At 48.9% G+C, this 19311-nt stretch overlaps 1 protein-coding gene across 1 annotated transcript; it reads left to right on the top strand.

Moving 5' to 3' along the window:
* Positions 1-869: 869 nt before the first annotated feature.
* LOC121062854 lies at positions 870-9165 on the top strand (the record flags this gene model as incomplete). Its single annotated transcript, XM_040543141.1, has 3 exons — positions 870-1731; positions 1993-2141; positions 8137-9165. Coding segments are annotated over 3 exons (2040 nt in total), but the record flags the coding sequence as incomplete, so codon positions are not given.
* Positions 9166-19311: the final 10146 nt, after the last annotated feature.

The raw sequence follows: 19311 nt of genomic DNA, 5'->3' as shown, positions 1-19311 counted from the left end.
GCTCTGTGCTATCTAGCATCCCCATGGAGAAGACATGTCAGTCCTAAGGCCATAGAAATGCTGCTGGATGGCTGTATATTGGCAGCTGTTATGATCCCTCCCTGTCCCTGGAGAAGAGCAGAGAGCTGAGATCCTCCTCAGGTACAGTGAGATGGGTGAGGGGCTTGGGGATCTGCACTTTGAACCTGGATTCCTCTGCTCTCAGCAGCATTCAGGTTCTTTTCAGGGGAACACCTGAGTGTGACCATCCTCCAGAGGTGCCTGCACAGGGCAGCTGAGACCAGGACTGATGGATACCCCAGCTGTCCCCACTCTGCCTTGAAGGACAGTCCCTTTGCCTCCCAGGACGCCAAGGTTTCACTTGGTGGGCAGTACAAGCGCCAAGGATTTTGCCTTAAATACACTCCTCAGGGGTAGGGGGATGAGTATGAAGTAACAAAGCAAAGCGTTATGCACAAAGCCCTGCTCTGCAGTCGGGTGAATTTTGAGAAAGAATGCTCCAAAACTCCTTGTTACCTCAAACACACTTCGTCTGAGACCACCCCATGTTCCATTTACTTACTGTTCTAGGACAGAACTGTCTCCTGCAGAGTCTCTTGCCCCCAGTAGCACCCTCAGGCAGCACGACTTTGACATCAAGTAGAGGAGCAGTCTTCTGAAAAGCGAAGAGGCAGTTTTTTATGGCTTCTACAAAACAATAGGCTAGGTTTTCCTCACAGAGGTCTACCCTAACATTTTAATTCTCTTTCCTCCTTGGACAGGCCTCCCTATCCAGAGGAGCAGATCCCGGTTCCCAGGAGGATCAGATGTCCAACAGCAGCTCCATCAGCGAGTTCCTCCTCCTGCCATTTGCAGACACGCGGGAGCTGCAGCTCCTGCACTTCGGGCTCTTCCTGGGCATCTACCTGGCTGCCCTCCTGGGCAATGGCCTCATCCTCACCGCTGTAGCCTGCGACCACCGCCTCCACGCCCCCATGTACTTCTTCCTCCTCAACCTCGCCCTCCTCGACCTGGGCTGCATCTCCACCACTCTCCCCAAAGCCATGGCCAATTCCCTCTGGGACACCAGGGCTATCTCCTACTCAGGATGTGCTGCACAGGTCTTTGCATTTGTCTTCTTGGTATCAGCAGAGTATTTTCTTCTCACTGTCATGGCCTACGACCGCTACGTTGCCATCTGCAGGCCCCTGCACTACGGGAGCCTCCTGGGCAGCAGAGCTTGTGCCCAGATGGCAGCAGCTGCCTGGGGCAGTGGGGTTCTCCATGCTGTGCTGCTCACTGCCAATACATTTTCCCTGCCCCTCTGCCAAGGCAATGCTGTGGACCAGTTCTTCTGTGAAATCCCCCAGATCCTCAAGCTCTCCTGCTCTGACTCCTACCTCAGGGAAGTTGGGCTTCTCACATTTAGTGGTTTTGTATTTTGGGGGTGTTTTGTTTTCATTGTTTTTTCCTATGTGCAGATCTTCAGGGCTGTGCTGAGGATGCCCTCTGAGAAGGGACAGCACAAAGCCTTTTCTACGTGCCTCCCTCACCTGGCTGTGGTCTCCGTTTTTATAAGCACTGCTGCATTTGCCGGCTTCAAGTCCCCTTCCATCTCCTCACCATCTCTGGATCTAGTGATTACAGTTTTGTACTCGGTGATGCCCCCAGCAGTGAACCCCCTCATCTACAGCATGAGGAACCAGGAGCTCAAGAATTCCTTTTGGAATGTCTTATTACAGATATTTTTCAGTAATCATGAAATTTCCATCTCTCTCCCAAAGTGACTCTCAATATATCCCATTCTAGCCTTGTGTTTCATTGTTTTATATTAACATACTTTTTTTCTAATTATTATTTTTTGTATTTTTTGTGCTTCTGCTGTTCCTAGACCTGGGATACATCTCCACCACTGTCCACAAAGCCATGACCTATTCGCTGTGGGACACCAGGCCATTTCCTATGCAGGACGTGCTGCATAGGTTTTTCTGTTTGTCTTCTTGATATCAGCAGAATATTCTCTTCTCACCATTATGTTCTACGACTGCTATGTTGCCATCTGCAAGCCCCTGCACTACGCGACCCTCCTGGGCAGTAGAGCTTGTGCCCAGATGGCAGCAGCTGCCTGGGGCAGTGGGGTTCTCTATGCTCTGCTGCACACGGCCAGTACATTTTCCCTGCCCCTCTGCCAAGGCAATGCTGTGGACCAGTTCTTCTGTGAAATCCCCCAGATCCTCAAGCTCTCCTGCACTAACTCCTACCTCAGGGAAGCTGGACTTCTCATAGTTCGTTCCTTGTTGGTGTTTGGATGTTTTGTTTTCATTGTTCTGTGGTTGTTTTCTGGTTCTCTGATTTCATTGTTTTCTGGTTTGGGGGTGTTTTGTATTCATCATACTGTCTTATGTGCAGATCTTTAGGGTTGTGCTGAAGATCCCCTCTGAGCGGGGATGGAACAAAGTCTTTTCCATGTGCCTCTCTCACCTAGCTGTAGTGTCCCTGTTTATCAGCGCTGGCAGATTTGCCTACCTGAAGCCCCCCTCCCTCTCCTCCCTATCCCTGGATCTGGTGGTGGCTGTTCTATACTCAGTGGTGCCTCCAGCAGTGAACCCCCTCATCTACAGCATGAGGAACCAGGAGCTCAAGGGTGCTGTTAGGAAAAAGATTTCATGGATGTTTCCGAAAATTGATAAATTTCCCCTTTTTCTCCACAAATGATTTCCTGAGTATTTGTTTCATTATCATTCTATATTCTTACTTTTATCTTCAGTGTCATTTCTTTTTATTAGTTTCTTAGAAAAAAAAATATTTATCTAGTGTACTTTGAGGAATAAAACAACAAAGTGTTATTTTGTTCATCTGTATGTCAGGATTGACTCTTTCTTACCATCTGTTTAATAAACATGATCTCCCCTATAAATTGCCTGAAACTGTCTCTCCTTTTTCAAAGCTGGTGCCAATAACGTGGCCAAGTGGTGTGGTGGTTTCACAATGATGGGCAGCTGTACTCCACAGTGCCACTTTCACCACCCATCCTCAAAGGCACACATGGAGAAAATAGAATGGAAAAGGGCTGCAGCGTTGATTTAAGGGACAGGCAGATCACTCATCAATTGCAGTCATGGGCAAAGCGTACTTAGCGTAGGGAGATTAAGATAATTTATTGAGTGTTCCTAGAAGACTGGAACAGTGAGAAACTAAAAGTGAACTGAAAAAGACCATCCTCCCCCTTCTTCCTCCTCCCCCTGAGCAGCTCAGGGGAACGGGCAATGGGAGCTGCGGTCAGTCCATGACACTTCATCTCCACCGCTCCTTCATGGTCACTCTCTGCCCATACTCCGGCGTGAGGTCCCTCCCAAGGGATGCTGTCCTTCCCAAACTGATCCTGCGTGGGCTTTCCACAGGCAGCAGCTCTTCAAGAACTACTCCAATATGGGTCCTTATCACAGCATCCGCCTGTCAGGAGCAAACTGCTCCAGCACGGGTCCCCCACGGGCGGCAGCTGCCCCCAGATCCCCTGCTCCTGTGTGGGCTCCTCTCCACAGGCTGCAGCTCCATCCCAGGGCCTGCTCCTGCGGAGGCTCTCCATGGGCTGCAGCCTCCTCCAGGCCACATCCACCTGCTCCACCGGGGGCTCCTCAACGGGCTGCAGCGTGGAGATCTGCTCCGCCGTGGCACCCATGGACTGCAAGGGGACAGCCTACTACACCATAGGCCTCTCCATGGGCTTCAGGGGAACTTCTCCTCTGGTGCCTGGAGCCCCTCCTGCCCGCCTTCTGCACTGACCTAGGTGTGTGCAGGGCTGTTTCTCTCTACATTTTCTCACTCCTCTCTCCCAGCTGCTGTTTCAGAGGAGTATTTCTCCTTTCTTAAATATCCTCTTACAGAGTTGCAACTAGTATTGCCCATTCGCTCAGCTCTGGTCTGTGATCGGTCCCTTTTGGAGCCATGTGGAATGGGCCCTTACCTGACAGGGGGCAGCTTCTGGACTCTTCTAAGAGAGGCCACCCCTGCAGCACCACTGCTACCAAACCATTGCCACGTAAACCCAATACAAGCAGCTGTACCGCAGAAGGCCTGTTGCTCCATGGATTAGGGAGAAAAAAGGCTCGTCATCATACTGTGAGATGTGAAAGACTGAAGGTAGGATTTAAAAGTTACCCATCAGTGTCTGTTGGCAGTGGAGATGGAGAAAGGTCAATGAAGTACTTCTCCAAGGCTGTCCCACATGTGGCAGGGCAGAGGACATCCTCCAGGAGAGGAATGTGGAGATGTGTGGAAAGGCCAGGCTATCTTCCTGAGCAGCATCTGTGCAGGGTGGGCAGTGACTGGAGCCCCACAAAGTGAGAGATCACCCAAAGGGTTGTAATACCACATCAGGCCAAGATTACCCTCACAAAATTATCAGAAAAAAAAAAAAAAAAAAAAAAAAAACAACCACTCTCAGTTTGGATATAGAGGTAGCACAACTGGAACAGAGCGATGAGCATTGTGGTATCACCTCGTCAGTGCTGGTTCAAGGCCTGGCCGCACTGTAGGCACCACTGTGTGTCACCCCGCTCAGAATTTGGGTCAGATGAACCATTTTTCAATTCTCATAAACTGTACTGTTTGCCTGTTGACCCGAATGGGACTGTAGTTACTGAGTCATTCTGGTGCGGATGGGACATTCCTCGTGCAATGAGTTCTTGGAGAGGCTCTTCTCACCCCAGTCTCTCCCCATACTTATGGTCCTACATCTCTCACAGAAGGAAATAACCCTGCGGTGCCTGGATTTGTCCACGGTTGCTCCTACCCACAGCACTGGCTCTTTGTGGCCTTTCTGACTTGTGTATTTTTCATCCTGATGAGAAACGGCCTTGTCCTGATCCTGACTTTATTGGGTACCCCCAAAAGACAGACTGGAGCTTATTGCATCATATGTAGGGTTTCAGAGCAAGGAATCAAAGACTGCATGAACCTCACACAAAGGGCAGGAGATACTCCCCTCTGGAAAGGTTATTTGTGCTACTGACCGTAAAGCCACGCAAGGCTACCTTGGTAAGACCCAGTCATCCCTTTTTTTAAGGCACTGAAGCCACATTAATTTGTATGAATATAGAGGCCTGTCCTGGAGTGGCATGACACCATCCTTTTTACCTTGCTATGTGTTTCCAACCAAGCTTTCTCTCCAGGTCCTTTCTGGGTGTGGACTGGGGGCAGACAGCATGCACAATTGGAGCTGGATCGCTCAGGGCTGCCTCCACCTTTTGGCTAACATGGACACAGTAAAGGTGTTGAGACCCAGAGAGGTGGAGATGCAGAGAAGCCTTTTCTGTTGCTGCAAAATAAAATTAAACACAGACTGATTTTTCTCATTTTCTGTTTCCTTCCTTGTTTTGGTTTGGTTTGGTTTTTCCTCCTACAAATTTAGCAGTTTTCCTTTGAACAGCTAAATCTAATTCCTAACTTTCTGTACTTTTGAAAGACATGTAGTTATTCTGGAAGTTGCTCAGATCCTCCTAATGTTGTTACTGATGCTCTGGGTGTCTGGGGAGAAGCACTGGCAGCACTAGGGTTGCCGACTTCTCTCCTAGGATTGCTCACTGACTGACTTATAACCAGGTGGGAGCAAGAGTGATGGAGTAGTGTCCAGAGAACCCCATCCAGGTGTTTTCCAGGGAAATGACACAAAGAAAATGAGGTCACCTCTGTCTCCTGTATCACCGACTGAGAAGGGTGCTCCTGTGTCCTAGCTCCTGACAATGGTAAATCCCTTTTGCCGTGCTCTGAAGTGCTGAGATACTGTGCTAGAACAGCCACTGCTAAAAGCAGCCGCAGGCAGCTGTGGCTTGCCTGGGCTCAGAGGAATGGGTTTTGTTCAGCTTGGAGAAATGCTGCTGATGAGACTGTCACTATGTAAGGCGTACTCCGTCAGTTTTCCTTGAGCAATGCTCAAGCTTTGCTCAAAGCAAAGCCATGCTCTATGTGTGATCATGTGAAGCATTGTGATATCCGGGCATTAAAAAGCATATCCTACAGGTTTAGGGAAGAAACAAGGAAACAACGCTGATATATGGAAAATCTGCCTCTAAATGGTTGTTTTCAGTTACAAAACTTTTTTTCCAAAAATGCAGGGATCTCAAAGTATTTCAGGAAATAAAAGTTTTTAATTTTCCTACTTATTTGCATGTGTAAATAGGTAGGTTAGGAAACAGATCACGGCCACTTCTTCCTCAAACGTACACTAATTTTATCTTGGAGATTTTGAACGGTGCTTCTAGGAGAACTCCAAAGACAAGACTCATAGAAATAGGCAGGCATGATAGAAGAAAAAGGCATGATAGAAGAAAAGAATGAAATCAAGCATCAAGCTCTCAGATCACGTCTCTGTGGATTCAGTTTTCAGTTGAAAAAAAAAAACTTTTTTTTTTCAGAGCTTTAGAAGACTTTTTGAAGGGAGTTAGCGATGGGTAGAGACATGCAGCGAGCATCCTCAGTTCTCTCTGCTTGGAATAGAGCATTTCTTCCCCATGTCAGACTGATACCTTCCAAAAGCTTTCAGCTGAGTCTGTTATTCACACGAAGCAACGTGCAATTGCAAGGGCTGCTTGCTTACAGCTCATGCCCTTCAAGTGTGATCAGCAACATCCTTATGCTCTGGGAAATGGGAAATGCAAAAGGGAAGGCTCAGTTTTCCAGCCAGCAAGAGCATCGCTCTGCTCTGTGAGGGCTTGCAGTGGACTGGGAAGCCTTGCTGGGTTGAGATCACAGCTAGTGAGCCTTCAGTTGCATTTGTAAGCTGCCAGAACTCCAAGTGACAGAACAGCAAGGTCAAGCAAGGGAACTAGACAGCATATTCAGAAGTTATAATAGCCTGCCCTGTTTGTCCCACCTTTAATCACCTTCCTCTTTGGATCCCTTGAAAACTATTTGACATTGTGTTGTGATTGCTTGCATAATGCCCCTTTTAGCCCCCTGAAAGCTTGTGATTTCTGCACAAGTAGCTACCTTTCTGCCTCGTTAAAATGCCCCAGGGATGCATCAATGTCCTTTACTCATTGACAGGTAGAAGTCTGTTTTACTTCCGATGGAGTTCACCCATCAGCCATGCAAAAAATTAATAATTTGGATCTAAGGTAGTGTCCCTGCTCTCTGTGTGGTGGACAGAGCTTCAGGGGATGAGTTCTTATCCCTGAGGAAAACTGGGATGAATCTCTCTCACTAAAGTCTTGAACCAAATCTTCACCTTGCCTTGCCTTGCCTTGCCTTGCCTTGCCTTGCCTTGCCTTGCCTTGCCTTCCCTTCCCTTCCCTTCCCTTCCCTTCCCTTCCCTTCCCTTCTCTTAATGTTTTTAAGGTAACTACTCTTTATCCATTGTCTTCTTTTTTTTTTCTTTTCCTCATATTGCACCAGAAAACAGGCAAAGTCTTAAATAATATACATATATATAATATATATATATATAAGTTATTTAAATCCTCTCTTAGAAAGAAAACTAAATTTCTCTTATTCATATGACAACTAGCTGCCATTCAGGCTTAACGATGTTGTTCTGACCCTTCCTGACAGGCAAGAAACTCAGGTACTAGGGCTGGCTAGGATGGAGATAATTTTCTTCATAGCAATCCCTGTGGTGCTGTGTTTTAGGTTGGAGTTTAGAACAGTGTTGATGACATACCAATGTTTTGGCTATTGCTGAGTAGTGATTGCACAGCATCAAAGCCTTCTCTTTTTCCCACTCTGCCCCTACAGCGTACCAGCCACGGGTGGACAAGGGTCCATGGGGCACACAACCAGGACAGATGACCCAGACTGACCAAAGAGATATTCCTTGCCATGTAATGCCATGCTCAGCAACAAAAAGCTGAGGGGACTGGGTGGTGGGGAAGGTAGGCATTGCTTGAAGGCTGGCTTGTTTTGGTTTGTTGGTTTGTTTTCTTTTTCCTTCCTCTAACTCTAGCTTATTAAACTGTCTTTGCCTTGACCCATGAGTTTTCTTGCTTTTGGCCCTTCGGTTTTCTCCCCCATCCCACTGAGGGGGAGTAAGTGAGTAACTGGGTGGGGGCTTAGCTACCAGCTGGGGTCTGCCCACCAGACCACATCAGATTTCCATACACACATGCAGATTTTGGTCAAACTGTCCTAATACTGGAGTCATGCGTACGCTGATGTTTGTAGCCTGTCGCTATATTTGAGGTCTACATGGTGGTGGATGGGCCAAGAGCGTTCTCTAACAGCATGTTGTTGGCGTTGCTCTATATAGAGAAAATGCCCCAAAGAAAAGGCCTGGATAATCACACTACTGATCCTGGATTTCTTCTTTTGGGATTTTCTGACCACCCTTGCCTACCCAGCGTGTGCTTCACAGTCTTCCTGATCATCTACCTCATGGTTCTCATTGGGAACAGCCTGATTGTGCTCATCACAGTGATGGACTCAAGCCTCCACAACCCCATGTATTTCTTCCTGAGAAACCTATCCTTCCTGGAGATCTGCTACACGTCCACTACTCTACCAAAAATGCTGGTGGCTTTCCTGACAGGAGATGGCAGGATCTCCTTTCTTGGCTGTGCTGCCCAGCTGTATTTCTTGATCATGCTGGGAAGCACTGAATGCCTTCTCTTGGCTGCCATGGCCTATGACCGCTACGTAGCCATATGTGACCCCCTGCGCTACAGCCTCGTCATGAATGGGGGGTTCTGCATCAGACTGGTAGTAGGGGCGTGGATGGCCATCGTGCCAGTACAAGTAGGACAGACCTATCAGGTGTTCACCTTGCCCTTCTGTGCATCCCGTGACCTTCATCACTTCTTCTGCGATGTCCCCCCTCTCTTGGAACTGGCCTGTGCAGACACTTTCTGCAACCACGTGACCCTGCACACTATCATCCTCGTAGTTGCTGTCCTTCCCTTTTCCATGATAGTTATTTCTTACACTAAAATTATCAGGGCAATTCTGAAAATGCCTTCAGTTCCGAGCAGACACAAAGCCTTTTCCACCTGCTCTTCACACCTCGGGATTGTGACTCTCTTTTATGGCTCAGCCATGCTTGTGTACTTTAAACGCCGGTCAAGGGACTCTGCAGACACTGACAAATACCTTGCCCTGTTTTACACAATTGTGACCCCCATGTTTAACCCAGTCATCTATAGTCTGAGGAACAAGGAAGTTAGAATCGCCCTGAGAAGACTCCTATGGAGAAAGTGATATGGCAGAGTATGTGAAAGAAGCCCAAATAGTACCAAAAGTCCCAACGAGGCATTTGGCTGTGTGAATGTAGGCATCAAGAATCAGCTTAGACAAAATTGATATCTTTGATTCTCCTCAAGGCCTTGATCCTTCTCAAGAAGGGGACAGGTCTCCTGGGGCATTCCTGTTATCTCTGAGAACCCCACCTAGGTATCTTCATGCTCCAGAACACCTGGAGTTCTCCTTTATATTTAAATTCAAAACCCTTATTCAAGCAGTGTCTGTCTAAGTTGTCAGTACCATTAAAGAGCAATACTCAAAGAAGCTGATGGAGATCACAGGGTAACACATGCACTGAGAAGGTGCATTGGGTTTATGCAGCGAGGTTCTGGTAGTAGTGGGGCTGCAGGGGTGGCATCTGTGAGAAGAGACCAAGAGCTGCCTCAAGTCGGCTAAGAGCCAGTTCCAGCCATCTCAAAAAAGTAACAACCACTGGCCAAAGCTGAGCCAATGACCGATGCTGGTTGCACCTCTGTGATAAAATGTGGAAGAGAGGCTAGAGAACATTGTGCTGCCTCTGTGAGACAGGAGTGAGAAATGTAATGAAACAAGACTGCAGACATCAGGGCCAATGAAGAAGGAGAAGGATCTGGCTTCCTGAGAAGCATCTCTCTAATAAAAGGGTGTCTCCTCGTTGCAGCAACTGAAGGCTGGGCTCTTCTTCCCTATGAAAGCAGGAATTGGTTCCAGGAATTACACTCTCCATGGGCTGTTGCTGTGCTTGGTTCTCCATGGGCTCAAGGCTTGGGGGTCATAGGGAGATGTGTTGCAGAATGAGGGCTGGACTCAGCTCCCACTTGTGGCTGCTTCCCACCTTGACCGTCTTAGCCAGTATGAAATAACTCCCTGTACCCGGGCACCACTGTCCCCTCTTCCCGCAGAGCAGCACTGCCATCTCAGGGTCCTCTGAGGAGCACTAGGAGGAGGCCAGGAGCAGCAGGGCTGGTGCTCCTGGAGGAGGGATGGGGAGAGGTCAGGGAAGAGCTGACCTGGGCTGGAATTTTTCTCACAGAGAAAAATACTGATGTTCTGTTAATCCAAGACAATGCCCAGGCTGCGGGTACCCTGAAGTACACTTATAGTGAAGTCCCTTTTGACTTGGCGCTCTGCTAGTGTCTCCTGCTCTAAACTTTGGTGCCTTCATTCCTCCAGAAGGGTGTCATCAAAAGGAAGGGTGGGACCCTGTGTCAGGAGCTATACTGAAAGAACAATAACCCATACCCCATGGTAGTTCACAGACGTCCTTCAGTCCCCATGCCCAGCACACATCCTTGAGACAGTCTCTCCCACTCCATGTGCCAGGCCTTACCCCAAAAGTCTCCCCCAGACAAAGCTCCTCAGCTGTGGTCGAGCTGCATCACTGGAGTCCAGCCATGACCATAGGGAGGACAGAGCCTCTCATGGGTCTTCTGAAGGGAGATCATCCTCTGTGATCCCCAGAGAAAATGGCAGCAGGCAGAGGAGAACTTAAGAAACTGTTGCCCATTCCTGTGCACATGGGGCCCTCAGCCCAAGATCCTGATTGGCTTGTTCTTGCATGAACAGACAGCAGAAGCTCTCACACGAGCCTTAGTCCAAGATCACACCATTTCACAGAATGCTTGAGGCATTTCATCATAGGAGGTTTTCAAGTTGTTCAAGCATGACTTCCCTTTGACGAATCCATGCTGACTACTGCTGATGACTTTCACGTCCTTTCTTTGCCTGTAAATGGTTACCAGGAAGAACTTCTCCATCACTTTCAGAGGGATGGAGGTGAGGCTGCCCAGCCTATAGGCTCATGGGTCCTCCTTCTTGCCCTTCTTGAAGATATGGAAAGCACAGCACTATATGAGCTGTTATAAGAATGTTAACTCAATCCCAGCCACACCTAGTACAGTTAGGCTTGGTCAGAGTAGGTGAGGTAATCTGTCCTGGTGGCAGGGATGGGGGGGGAAAGTCAAAAGACCAAGAGGAAAAAAAAAAAAAAAAGGTGAAAGGGGCAGAAAGAGAAATTTCGAATGGTTTTCAGGAGAAAATAAATCACCGTGAATGTGAATTAAAGCTTGGTGAGGAGAAAGTACTGACTAATCTGATCTCTCAGTTAAGTTGTCTCTGCTCAGAGCAGACCACAGTGCTAGAGAGCTCCAGAGGTCCTTTGTGACCCTAGGTCCTGTCAGGGAACGGGGCTGCACAGTGGAGGCAGGGGTAGTGGGCACTTCTGTGTGTGGTGGCGTTGCTGGCCTTTGTAATCCCTGGCCGGACCTGTCCTCAGCACTGCACAGTGACCATGTTCATCCTCAAAATGCGGCTCTGATCCATGGGCTGCAGGACTCCATCAAGGATGGGGGTACCACAGACAATTTCTCAGAAACACTGCTGGGCATTACAGAATCACAGAATAATGAGGGTTGGAAGAGGCCTCTGGAGACTGTCTGGTTCAAGTGCTTCCTACTCAAGCAGGGTCAGCTGGAGCACGTTGGCCGGGACAGGGTCCAGCAGTGTTTAGAATATCTCCCAGGGCAGAGGCTGCAGTATCTCTCTGGGCAACGGTCATCAGTCACCTACAGTAAAGAAACGTTTCATAGGGTCAGCTAGTGGCCATTGCCTCTGGTACTTCATCAGCCTCTCTACCAGGATCTTATGGGAGACATGTGAAAAGACTTTCTGAAGACAAGGCAGACAGCATCCACCGCTCTCCCCTCATTTACCAAGGCAGTCTTTTCATTGGAGAAGGCTATCACGTTGTTAAAGTCGCAAGAGACCCTTGGGGAATCCATGCTGACCACTCCTGATCACTTTGTTGTCCTCCATGTGCTTGGAAACATTTGCCAGGATTAGCTGCTCCACCACCTTCTCAGGATCTGAGGAAAGGCCAGAAGAGAAATTCTGGCAATGCCAGTACAGGGGAAGATCAACATTTTTCTCTCGCTGTAATACGCATCTTGAAATATGATAATTTTGATGTTATGGGACACCTCTCACATTGTATTAGAATTGTTCAGTCATTTCAGCTGACTGTAATGTGCTGATTGAGGCGAAATGTTTGAAATGCTTTGAAAACAAGTAGGTAATACTCAGACCTGCAGCAATAAAATGACAATTTTCTGTCCTGCATGGAGCCCTGATGCCACAAAACCCTCCCTGCCCAGGACTGCTCATGCCACCCCTCACTCCAGGCACAGAGAAAAATCTGTGACTTGTCGAACTCTCCTGCCTGTTAGAGCAGAGAAGAACTGAGTTAAAAAGATTCCCTGAAATGCTCCATCTTTGAATGGCTAAATTTGTGCCAATCATACCTGTATTATCTGCCTTTCTTGGTGGGAATATTCACATTTTCTGTCTGTATGGTGACATATATATTTGTATAGCCACAGCTGTAACCCTTCCAGGGAGGGCGGGTTTGAGGCTGTTGTGGTTTAGCCCGGCTGGCAGTCAAACACCACACAGCCGTTCGCTCACCCTCCCCCCTCCCTCTCCGGGATGGGGGAGAGAAACGGGAAAGTGAAGCCTGTGAGTTGAGATAAAGACAGTTTATTAAGACAGGGAAAAGAATAACAACAATAATAATAATAATAATAGTATTACTACTAATAATGTGTACGAAATAAGTGATGCACAATGCAATTGCTCACCACCCGTTGACCGATGCCCAGCCTATCCCCGAGCAGCCGGCCCCCCCTCCACCCCGGCTAGCCACCCCTATATATTGTTCAGCATGACGTCAGATGGTATGGAATACCCCTTTGGCCAGTTTGGGTCAGCTGTCCTGGGTCTGTCCCCTCCCAGCTTCTGCTGCATCCCTAGCCTGCTCGCTAGCAGGACAGAGAGAGGCTGAAAAGTCCTTGGCTTGGTGTAAGCACTGCTCTACAACAATTAAAACATCAGCATGTTATCAGCGCTCTTCTCATTCTAATCCAAAACATAGCACCCTGCCAGCTACTAGGAGGAAAATTAACTCTGTCCTAACTGAAACCAGGACAGATATCCACCCCTTATTCCATACCATTTATGTCATGCTCAGGTTACACTCTTTCCAATACCTTCTAATTAATCACCATTTTCATCTATGATATATAGCAACCATGGTAGTGATGACATACAGTGTTATATGATAATTAACATATTATAATTCAACTCATGGGCTATTCTCACCCAGTATTAGGTCCCCTTGAGGTACACACCGGACCTCCCCATTCTCTTGCATTACCCACCAAGTGCATCCAGGTCCCCGAGCAAAAGCAATCCCACGAATGGGCTTGCCTTTTCCTGAGGCGGGAGTAGCCCAGACTGTCTTACCCAGCATGTTTCTTACGTGCACTACAGGAACTTTATCCCCTTCTACAGTGCGTAACAGGTTTGATTGGGCAGGTCCAGCTCGGTTGGCAGATCCTCTAGTATTGACTAACCAGGTGGCCTTTGCCAGATGTGTTTCCCAATTTTTGAATGTCCCAGCACCCATTGCTTTCAGTGTAGTCTTTAACAGTCCATTGTATCGTTCAACTTTCCCGGAGGCTGGTGCATGATAAGGGATGTGATACACCCACTCAATACCATGTTCTTTGGCCCAAGTGTCTATAAGGTTGTTTCGGAAATGAGTCCCATTGTCTGACTCAATTCTTTCTGGGGTGCCATGTCGCCACAGGACTTGCTTTTCAAGGCCCAGGATAGTGTTCCGGGCGGTGGCATGGGGCACAGGATATGTTTCCAGCCATCCGGTGGTTGCTTCCACCATTGTAAGTACGTGGCGCTTGCCGTTGCGGGTTTGGGGGAGTGTGATGTAATCAATCTGCCAGGCCTCTCCATATTTGTATTTCAGCCATCGTCCTCCATACCAGAGAGGCTTTGACCGTTTGGCTTGTTTAATTGCAGCACATGTTTCACAATCATGAATAACCTGTGCTATAGTGTCCATGGTCAGGTCCACCCCTCGGTCACGAGCCCATCTGTATGTTGCATCTCTACCTTGATGGCCTGAGGTGTCATGGGCCCATCGGGCTATAAATAATTCACCTTTATGTTGCCAGTCCAGGTCCACCTGAGCCACTTCAATCTTAGCAGCCTGATCCACCTGCTGGTTGTTTTGATGTTCTTCAGTAGCCCGATTCTTGGGCACATGAGCATCTACATGGCGTACCTTTACAACCAGGTTCTCTACCCGGGCAGCAATATCTTGCCACAATGCAGCAGCCCAGATGGGTTTGCCCCGGCGTTCCCAGTTGTTCTGCTTCCATTGTTGTAGCCACCCCCACAGGGCATTTGCTACCATCCATGAATCAGTATAGAGATAGAGAACTGGCCACTTTTCTCGTTCAGCAATATCTAAGGCCAGCTGAACAGCTTTCACTTCTGCAAACTGACTCGATTCACCTTCTCCCTCAGCAGCTTCTGCAACTCGTCGTGTAGGACTCCATACAGCAGCTTTCCATCTCCGATGCTTTCCCACAATACGACAGGACCCATCAGTGAACAGGGCATATTTCTTCTCATTTTCTGGTAGCTTGTTGTACAGTGGGGCTTCTTCAGCACGGACCACCTCCTCCTCTGACGATATCCCAAAGTACTTGCCTTCTGGCCAGTCCATAATCACTTCCAGGATTCCTGGGCGACTGGGGTTTCCTATTCGAGCCCGCTGAGTAATCAGTGCAACCCACTTGCTCCATGTAGCATCAGTTGCATGATGTGTAGAGGGGACCCTTCCTCTGAACATCCAACCCAGTACCGGCAGTCGGGGTGCCAGGAGGAGCTGCGCTTCAGTACCGACCACTTCCGAAGCAGATCGAACTCCCTCATATGCTGCCAATATCTCCTTTTCGGTTGGAGTATAGCGGGCCTCAGATCCTCTGTATCCCCGACTCCAAAACCCCAGGGGTCGACCTCGAGTTTCCCCAGGTTCTTTCTGCCAGAGGCTCCAGGTGGGGCCATTCTCCCCGGCTGCGGTGTAGAGCACATTCTTTACATCTGGTCCTGTTCGGACTGGCCCAAGGGCTACTGCATGAACTATTTCCTGTTTAATTTGTTCAAAGGCTTGTCGTTGCTCAGGGCCCCATTCAAAAGCATTCTTCTTACGAGTTACTTGGTAGAGCGGGTTTACAATCAGACTGTAATTTGGAATATGCATTCTCCAAAACCCCACGACACCTAGGAAAGTTTGTGTTTCCTTCTTGCTAGTTGGTGGAGACATAGCTGTTATTTTGTTGATCACATCCATTGGGATTTGACGACGTCCATCTTGCCATTTTATTCCTAAAAACTGGATCTCTCGTGCAGGTCCTTTAACTTTATTTTGTTTTATGGCAAAACCGGCCTTCAGAAGGATTTGGACTATTTTCTTCCCTTTCTCGAAAACTTCCTCTGCAGTGTCACCCCACACAATGATGTCATCGATGTACTGCAGGTGTTCAGGAGCCTCCCCCTGCTCCAGCGCAGACTGGATCAGTCCATGGCAAATGGTAGGGCTATGTTTCCACCCCTGGGGCAGCCGATTCCAAGTATATTGGACTCCCCTCCAAGTGAAAGCAAACTGTGGCCTGCACTCTGCTGCTAGAGGGATGGAGAAAAATGCATTAGCAATATCAATTGTGGCATACCACTTGGCTGCCTTTGATTCCAGTTCGTACTGGAGTTCTAGCATGTCCGGCACTGCAGCACTCAGTGGTGGCGTGACTTCGTTCAGGCCACGATAGTCCACTGTTAGTCTCCACTCACCATTAGACTTTCGCACTGGCCATATGGGACTATTAAAAGGTGAATGGGTCTTGCTGATCACTCCTTGGCTCTCCAGTTGACGAATTAGCTCGTGGATGGGAATCAGGGAGTCTCGGTTGGTGCGATATTGCCGCCGGTGCACAGTTGTGGTAGCGATTGGCACTTGCTGTTCTTCAACCCTCAGCAACCCCACAACAGAAGGGTCCTCTGAGAGACCGGGCAAGGTAGACAACTGTTTAATGTCCTCTGTCTCTAAGGCAGCTATGCCAAAAGCCCAGCGGAACCCTTTTGGGTCCTTGAAATATCCTCTTCTAAGATAGTCTATGCCAAGGATGCACGGAGCATCCGGGCCAGTCACAATACGGTGCTTTTGCCACTCATTTCCGGTTAGACTCACTTCAGCTTCCAATACAGTTAACTGCTGGGATCCCCCTGTCACGCCATAAATACAGATGGGCTCTGGCCCTTTACAGCTTGATGGCATTAGAGTACATTGTGCACCGGTGTCTACTAGAGCCTTATACTTCTGTGCGTCAGACGTGCCAGGCCATCGAATCCACACAGTCCAATAAACTCGGTTGTCCCTTTCCTCCCCCTGGCTGGAGGCAGGGCCCCTCTAGTCCTGGTCAGAATCTTCACTTCTGTGTTTAAAAGACTGCCTGCTAGAAGTTGGAGCAGCAAACTTTTCAGAGAACCCCTTTCTCCCGATTGTTTTCTTTTGCAACTCACGTACCCGTGCCTCTAGAGTCTCAGTAGATTTTCCATCCCATTTTCTCATGTCCTCTCCATGGTCACGTAGGTAAAACCACAGGGTGGTGCGGGGTGTGTACCCACCATATTGTCTTCTTTGCATGGATGCACGTTTACCCCTAATAGCCGAGACGCTGGTTTGTACAGGTGGGGAAGAAAATACACTCTCTTTAAGTTGCTGGACCTCTTCAATAAGTTTCTCCAAAGTATTCTCTTTTAGTTGGTGGCCACTGGTTCGTTCAGGTGGGGGGGAACATAAATTCTCTTTAAGTTGGTGGACCTCTTCAATAAGTTTCTCCAAAGTATTCTCTTTTAGTTGGTGGCCACTGGTTTGTTCAGGTGGGGGGGAAGATAAATCCTCTTTAAGTTGGTGGAACTCTTCAGAGAGTTTCTCCACAGCCGAGACGCAGGCCTGTAGGGAAGAGGAGAGATTTCCTTCGTACTCCCGGAGTTGTTTAGCCATGTCACCCACTGTGGGATCTTCACCGTTTTTCCAGGTTATTATTGCCAATGTGCTGGCCCATGTTGATGGTGCATTCCGTACAAACTTCCGCCATATGGGTCGAGTACACTGGACTTCATCTGGATCTGTGGATGTTTGTGCATCGTCTAAGTCCTTATAAATTACTTCCCGTACGGCTAATTCCCTCAGGTACTGAATTCCCTTCTCCATGGTGGTCCACTTGACTGGTACACATACAAGTTCTTCCTTGTAGGGATACCTTCCCTTCACAGCTAACAGGAGACGCCTCCAGAGGCTGTGAGATCGTGCTCCATCTCCAATTGCTTTGTCAATGCTTGCATCTCTAGCAAGGGATCCCAACCGCTTGGCTTCCCTGCCCTCTAATTTCACACCATTGGCTCCAGTGTCCCAGCACCGGAGCAGCCAGGTGACAAGCTGTTCACCTATACAGCGACCAAAATCTTTTCGCACATCTCGTAGCTCACGCTGGTATAGGGTTCGGGTAGTTACTGTTGATTTTCTGACATCCTCATCCTCATCTTCATCCTCCTGCACACTTGATGGCCCAGCCTCGTCTTCTCCAGACCCAGACTTAGCAGAAGACTTTTTGCGTTCTAAACGACCTGCGTCTCTATACCATTTTTTCACCTTTTCTACAGGGGCAACTTGCACTGCTACAGTTCGTTTCTCCGACCCAGCCACAGGGTCTGCCACAGGGGTTGGAGTACCCTCTGCAGGGTCAACTTGCACTGCTACAGTTCGTTTCTCCGACCCAGCCACAGGGTCTGCCACAGGGGTTGGAGTACCCTCTGCAGGGGCAACTTGCACTGCTACAGTTCGTTTCTCTGACCCAGCCACAGGGTCTGCCACAGGGGTTGGAGTACCCTCTGCAGGGGCAACTTGCACTGCTACAGTTCGTTTCTCTGACCCAGCCACAGGAGTGGGAATGGCTGCGGGAGCTGGAGCCAGGACGGCTGCGGGAGCTGGAGCCGGAATGGCTGCGGGAGCTGGAGCCGGGACGGCTGCGGGAGCTGGAACGGCTGCGGGAGCTGGAGCCGGGACAGCTGCGGGAGCTGGAGCCGGAATGGCTGCGGGAGCTGGAGCCGGAACGGCTGCGGGAGCTGGAACGGCTGCGGGAGCTGGAACGGCTGCGGGAGCTGGAATGGCTGCGGGAGCTGGAGCCGGGACAGCTGCGGGAGCTGGAGCTGGTACGGCTGCGGGAGCTGGAGCCGGGACAGCTGTGGGAGCTGGAGCCGGAACGGCTGCGGGAGCTGGAGCCGGAACGGCTGCGGGAGCTGGAGCCGGAGTGGCTGCGGGAGCCGGGACTGGAACGGCCGCAGGGTCTGTCACTAGGTTGATAGTAGCATCAATTGCAGCTCGATAGGCACAAGCCAGACCCCAGCACGCCACAGTGATTTGTGTCACTTTGGAACTGCCAGAGTCATGACACCTTTTTTTCAAGCATTCTACCAGTTTTTTAGGATTTTGCAGTTGTTCAGGGGTGAATGTCCAAAACACTGGAGGTGCCCACTGCCCTAGAAACCTGCCCATATCCTCCCACACTCCCTGCCACTCGCAAATATCCCGCCTCAAGACAGATCTCCGGATGAGATTCCTAAGTAGTTGTTTAACCTTAAACAAAACCTGAAGCGCATTCAGGAGACATAACAACAAGAACATGCTGGTCTGAGTATCCCAAGGATATTCAACATCTTGGAGAGCTACCGTAACTAGCTCGGGGGATAAGAGGGTGGTGAAGGAGGAAGGGAGAGTGAACAGGTAGGAAAAAATATCTTCCCCTGTCCCCTCCAGAGACTGACTCCCTGATGAAAAAAGGCAATAGGTGTAATTGCTAATAGTTTCTGAGATATGGTTTCCGAAGTATAGAGTCGACGACAGTGCTGAGTACAAATACCAGGTTAGAGTCATGACCAGATACTTCATCATTTCATAAGCCATCGTTACACCACACAGTACCATAACAATCTTAAACCAGGGCCCGGAAAGGGTAAACAGCACGACAGGGAGCACATACAGAAAGTAACTTGCTATAAAACTCAATTTGGGAAACAGGCACAGCAGACTTGAGATTAAGGCAATCAACATTGTGACTAGCAACTATTAAGCAGGTCGAATACTTATACCAATTTTAGTTTAACACACTCTGGTCAAATCTGTCGATATCTCAACCCTTCGAGCCCCAC

Source organism: Cygnus olor (assembly GCF_009769625.2).
Source record: "Cygnus olor isolate bCygOlo1 chromosome 34 unlocalized genomic scaffold, bCygOlo1.pri.v2 SUPER_34A, whole genome shotgun sequence".
Lineage (NCBI taxonomy): Eukaryota > Metazoa > Chordata > Aves > Anseriformes > Anatidae > Cygnus > Cygnus olor.
The sequence above is the reverse complement of the archived record's forward strand: the minus strand, read 5'-3'. Positions and strand labels throughout refer to the sequence as shown.